This window comes from Petaurus breviceps, unplaced genomic scaffold (genome assembly GCF_028583685.1).
Source record: "Petaurus breviceps papuanus isolate PSGF00001 unplaced genomic scaffold, PetGlider_PUasm1.0 188, whole genome shotgun sequence".
Lineage (NCBI taxonomy): Eukaryota > Metazoa > Chordata > Mammalia > Diprotodontia > Petauridae > Petaurus > Petaurus breviceps.
The window spans coordinates 39,309,006-39,315,481 of record NW_027185804.1 but is presented as its reverse complement, the minus strand read 5'-3'; the positions used below and the strand labels follow the sequence as shown (position 1 = coordinate 39,315,481).

At 34.6% G+C, this 6,476-nt stretch overlaps 1 protein-coding gene across 1 annotated transcript; it reads right to left on the bottom strand.

The window, feature by feature from the left end:
- Nucleotides 1-3,304: 3,304 nt before the first annotated feature.
- On the bottom strand, nucleotides 3,305-4,269 carry LOC138163463 (olfactory receptor 4C12-like). The gene has a single exon (XM_069090922.1). It carries the CDS (start codon nucleotides 4,232-4,234, stop codon nucleotides 3,305-3,307), a length of 930 nt encoding a protein of 309 aa, XP_068947023.1. The 5' UTR covers nucleotides 4,235-4,269.
- Nucleotides 4,270-6,476: the final 2,207 nt, after the last annotated feature.

Genomic DNA, 6,476 nt, shown 5'->3' with positions numbered 1-6,476 from the left:
TATCTACAGGATCAAGACTCTGAGGATGGAAAACAAAATTAGACCAAGAATGGATGATTATGAAAACATAGAAGAATAAACCATGAGAATATATGTCCTTAACTTGGGATCTACAAGCTCATTTGTTCAATATTTTGATGAATAAAATCCCAAGCTTGCCATATTGACTCTAGACTTTATCATGGACACATGCTTGTTTAGCCCAGAAATGAATGCAGCACCGAAATATAGAGCTCACGGGAATGCTGGCATGTAGTCTTCTCTTTCCTATACATTCAGACATCATTTTTTTAGCCAGCTAATTATTTCTGACATAGATCATTCTTTTCAGGTTTTTGCTTTCGATGGTAGCCATGAAAAAATGAAGACTTTATCCTGAACACTTCATAATTTTGCTTAAATTTTAGTAATCTTCATCAGTTTTTTCTATATCTTTTTTAATAACGATATTGTCAAGATATTAGGAGACATCCAGTTTTTCAGAGTTGAGGCACATCAAGCAAGTTGTGCCCTGAGCTGGGCATAAGAGCAATGCTTTGCCTTTACCTTTTGGAGCCAATAATCTCTGAAATCGGGTTGGTGGCACAGACATGAAGCCTGCTACAAAAAAAGACTTTTTGTCACTAGCCAACCTTGTCTCACTGTCGCTCTTGTGCCTACTGTTGTAACACCATACTGTTGGACACTGTCTAGCCACAAGGATATAAATAAAGACTCAGACTCATTGACTTGGGTGCTCCCTAAGGATGGGGCCTTGGAATATATGTATAATGCACTCCCTTGCTTTCTCCCTCAGTTTTACATTAAACTTGTGTTTGATTCCTGACTCTCCTTTCTCTAGCTTGCTCTGCTCAGCTCCAGCCCTCCCCAGAGTAAAGACTGGTTCTGTCCAGTAACAAAAATGTCCAATAACATTAATGTCTATGTCCATCACCAAAAGTGGGCACTTGTCATCCAGTTTGAAAGACTATTGGCGACTCTCTGTCACACTCTGTGTACATCCTACATGTCAACATCAGGTGTCTCTATTGCTGTCATCATCATACGACTGAGAAATAGGTGCTCTAGTCATGCTTGGAGACAGACACTAAACTACTATTTCTTAATCCTTTTTGCCTTTGACCCTTGCAAGGCTGTTTCTCACCTGGTGGCACCTTTTTATCTTATATTGGTTCCTCACAGAACACCTAATTACTCTTGGGGTGGACCAGATTCTTCCTCTTAAGGGGTAGAGGTCTATTATATAGGGATATATGATAATTGGCTGTTATTTACTTGATATTTTTTTTAAATTACTCTCTACTCCTGCCTTCTGACATGTCTTTCCTTTTATTACTCACTTTAACTTGTAAGTTTTTTATGTATCATGGTTTTTTTTTTTCCTATTTCACATAATTCTCATAGAAAACTTTAGAAAAGGGTTCTATAAACTTTCTTTTAAATTCCACTCTTTGAAGAAGAAAACCCTTTACATAAAAAATGGAAAGTGGTTATTTGAATGAGGCAAAGAGGGGAAAATGATAAATGTAAATAATTGTAATTATTCCTCTCATGATTGCCAGAAGTGGCATAATCATTTTATTTTCATATTTACTAATAGCTCATGTGCACAGTTTTCAGACAGCACATTTAACATTTGGATGGCTTGAAAGTACTGAGAACATTTGGCTTTGAGAAAACAAGTCAGGGAGGATTTTAAATAACAGTGGTCTGAAGTAATTATTGTTCTAGTTATGAGACTTAGAAAATTATATTATTATATTTAGACACTCAGGGCAGAAAATGAATGAATTGGTAAAAATTGTAGATTTTAGCTCAATAGAAGGAAAACCTAAAAATCAAACAGTGATATACAAAGAGGCGATGGGGTGCCTTAGTAGGTTATAGCCTTAACTGATGTAGAAACCATTTGGGAAAGATTGGATTAGAAATGAGAGTCTCTGAAGTCCCTCCAAAATATAAGATTCAGTGAGCTGGTGCTATCAAAAGTGATAAATTTCAAAGATTTGATCCTAATAATCATGTTTTATGACCACACATACATGCAAGGTAGTTAAAAGATCTAAACTACAAATGCTCTGAAACTACATAGACAATTTTTATTTTCAGATCATACTGATTTATTGACTTTCAACTACAAACCATGCTATATTCTGGTAATAAAATTCACAGTATTAGACATTACTGAGGATGCCATAAGAATAACTCCAGTGTCAAGAGAAAGGGACCCTACTTCTTTTCCCAGCTCTGCTCATGATTATTGTAGTCTTCTGTAAGCCATTTAGAGATAGTTGCATATAGTGGATATGTAACTGGACCTTGGAGCCTGGAAAACCTGAATTCAGTTTCCACCTCAGATAATATAATAGCTATGTGACCTTTGAAAGTTATTAAATCTCTCAGTACTTCACTTGTAAAAGCAAAAACAAATAAACAAAATGAGGAGGTTAGATATGTTGTCTCTAAAATTATAACATTATGATTCACTTCATGTCCTTGAGTCTTAGGGAAAAAACACTTTTCCTTGTTTCTTCTTTTTTCTTTCCTTCTTTTCCTTCACATTTTTCTTAGAATAGAGTGAGACTAGATAATCAATTAAATTTTAGATTTACATAATTGTCTGATATGTTGCTCAAATGATATAATGCATGCAAACAGACTTTGTAAATATATAGATGTGATGCAATATTCAGCAAAAGCAGATAATAAAGCAGATAAGATGAATTGTCTTCATTATTTAAACTATCATATTCTACCTCCCTCTTGACCTTGAGAGAAATAAGGAATAAAAGCCAGAAATCCACAAGCCAAAATTATCCATTATGGTAATTATATTAAGCTTTTAAAACCTCTAGAGTAAACTGTAAAAAATGTTTTAAAATAAACTTGTTATACTACATTTAGCTATTTTTGGATCATGGGATCACTGTCCATGCATAGGGATATCCAGGGATATTGCTTTGATCAGAAGGGATCTTATACCATCTTGAAGTCCCTGAAAGGGAGTCTATTGGTTCTGAGGACACAGGACAAAAAAGACATTGAATGGACAGGGGAAATGCTCAGCCTAGAGATATGGGGAAGTTGAGAGATAGACGATATTACATCTCAAACACTATTTTTTTCTGTTTAATTACTTGCTGATCTCCATCAGCTTTCTATGCCTTGTTAAAATACTAAGTGCTGTCAATGTTATCAAACCTCATTGGCCTGGCACAATGAACACTTGAGCAGTCCTATTAAATACTTCGTTCTGAATCCATGCATATTTTTTTATAATGAGGATGTTTTTTTCATGGTTTATTTACTTGTCACCTAAATATACTTTCTGAATCCAGAGCTTTTTCATAGCATTTTTCATCTCTTTGTTCCTTAGTGTGTAAATTAAAGGGTTTAACATGGGCGCAACCATAGTATAAAAGACAGTCACAGCTTTATCAATGGGAAGGTTTGTTACAGGCCTCAGGTACACAAATATGCAAGGTAAAAACAATAAGATGACCACAATGATATGGGAGACACAGGTGGACAGAGCTTTACGTCTTCCCTCTTGACTATGATTCTTCAGAGAGTACAGAATAACAGCATAAGAGACCATCAACAAGAGGAAATTTAACAGACAGTTGAAGCCACTATTAGCTGCCACAAATAGTCCAAGGGTATGGGTGTCCCTGCAGACAAGATGGAGCAAAGGGAACAAGTCACACATGAAGTGGTCTATGATGTTTGGTCCACAGAAGGGCAACCAGATTATAAAGAAAATCTGGATTGTTGCATGGAGGAAGCCCCCTATCCAAACTACCCCCACAAGGAGGACACACAACTTCCTGTTCATAATTGTAGTATAGTGGAGTGGTTTACAGATGGCCACATATCTATCATAGGCCATCACTGTGAGCAAGATGATCTCAGTAGCCCCAAAGAAGTGTTCTGCATAGACTTGGGTCATACACCAATTAAAGGATATTGTTTTCTTTTCTTGTAGGGAGTCCCAGATAAGTTTAGGTGCTGCGCAAGATATAAAAATCGAATCTATTAAAGACAAATGTGCCAGGAAGAAATACATGGGGGCGTTTAAAGCCTGACTGTTGGTGATGGTCAACATAATGAAAAGATTACCTGCCAGTGTTAGCATGTATAAGACTAGAAATAAGGCAAATGTTATTTTCTGCATCTTCAGATTCTGTGTAAGCCCCAATAAGATGAATTCTGTCACATTTCTTCCATTCTCCATTTATGTAGTATGAATGAACAGAATATCAAGAGATGGTCTTTATCTACAAAGAAAATCAGAGAACTATATGGAATTATATAATTCAATATACAAGTATAAGCAAAACATCTAAAACAAATGATCAAATTTTTTGTTTCCTGAAGTGACTGTGACTTCAACCCTTCCCAATAATTATTCCAGCCTTTCATCATAAATTCAATAGTCAGTATCCTTTATGATGGGAATCCCGTTGGAGGAAATCTATCTTTCACAGTGAAAGTGAAGCATATTTTAGGGAAGAAAACCTTGTCCAAGTTCTATTTAAGGGGTTATCATATAATCCACATGTCTGCAAAATTTCATAAAATATTTTCTTGCCAATCATTATTTCTTTGATATGTCCAAGAATATAGGGTATTAATGATATCTCTTTGCTGATGTCTTCTAGTGCAGGTAGGGAATATGGTCTGATTTTCCTACAATTCTGGGCACCAGATTGTCTCTTAGACATCAGTAAAAAAAATATGGGAGTTTCTGTTGTGAGATTTCATAAGACAAGTTCTTCCAAAAACTTACTGACAGCTTTGGAATGGATAATGTATTACTCACATGAACTAAAGTCACCTGCTGTGAAGGCAAAGAATTCTGACTTTATCAGTGCACATGATTTCTTCTGCTTTAAATTTGGCTATGATTTAGTTTATATCAAACTATCTGAGATATGTGGTGGCACATTGTATATACACTGGGCTTGAAGTCAGAAAGTCCCAAGCTAAATCCAGTCTCAGACACTTATAAGTTGCATTACCCTGAATTAGTCACTTAACCTTGCCTTCCTTTAGTTTCCTTAACTGTTAAATGCAGGTGATAAGCATTTCAGGGGTTTTATCAGAATCAAAAAATATATTGGTTTAAAAAAATATACTTAGTACAATGCCTGGAACATAGTAGTAAATATATGAATGCTTTCCCCTCCTTTCTGGTCCCATAGATAAGTAGAACAATAGCTTACCATCACAAATGCTTCATGATTATTGTCATGCTGCCATTTTGAATTTGTTGATAGAAACCTGGCAGTCTTAGACATGGAAGATATTAGAGAGGCCACAGAAGTTAATACCCACTGGACACATTACTATATTCAAATTTTATTGAGCCCCAGTATCTTCCATCTCCATTTTGCCATATGTTCTTTGAAGAAATTTGAAGGAAAGATTGAGTGACTTTTATTGTTCAAATGACACACTTGAAGACTCTAACTAGCTTTCAACAATGATATTCTTCTTCATGTACTTTATATCTGAGAAAGTGAAATAAAAGCCTGTGACTGAGGAGTTTTGTATTAAAAAATTTTATCATTTACTAGCTCTTTGACCTTGGGAAAGTGACAAGGTTAGTGTAACTTTGCTCATATGTCAATTGGATTTAATTACCATATTTTCTGAATAAAGTGCTCTGTAAAATAATAAAAATTCTGTAAAATTTGAACCTTCATGAAATATAATGACCTATTTTAATTCCTTCATCTTTAAACTCATGGCTGGACAAATAATAAATTGCACAAAATATCTAAGACTCAGATCTACAAATACCAAATGCAATCATCAAAATAAAAAGAAGTTCCTCCATAAGCCTCACTGTTTCTCAGTTAGTCATTGTCACAAGACTACACATATGGAAAGAAAATTTGAAATCTTCTAGTTCACATCTTAAACAAAATGTGCATCTGTTACCCATCTATTTTACATCTATTCTCCATCACCCAGTCAGATTTTCCTTTTGAGCCAAATGTTCTTCCACATAATTTACAGTCATTGATTCTAATTATATGCTCCAAGATAAATTAGAAAAAGATTATTTTATCTATCAGTTGCATTGTAGTATATAAGAGTCTTCAATACTTATCCTTTTCAAATATGTTTTTAATTATTTTGGCTATGTAACCACGTTTCAAGATGGGGTTAACTTTTAAAAAACCATAGGTCTCAACTTTCATTTGGGATGTCCTCTATTCAGATCTTATATTTCTGGTCTTCCATGCAGTTTTTAATTTTTCTCCTATATATTCTTTATTTTTTTGGTTTTCATTACTTTGTCTTTCTCTTCTTCTTTACTTAAATCTCTCATGTCCTTCTATCTGCACCTGTTATTGAAATTTATGGTCTCAGAAATTTGACTTAAACCTGCTTCAACAAATATTCACAGTATTTCCCTTTCTGGATTCAATATTATGGTCAAATTGAATTGTTAACAATTTCCAGGA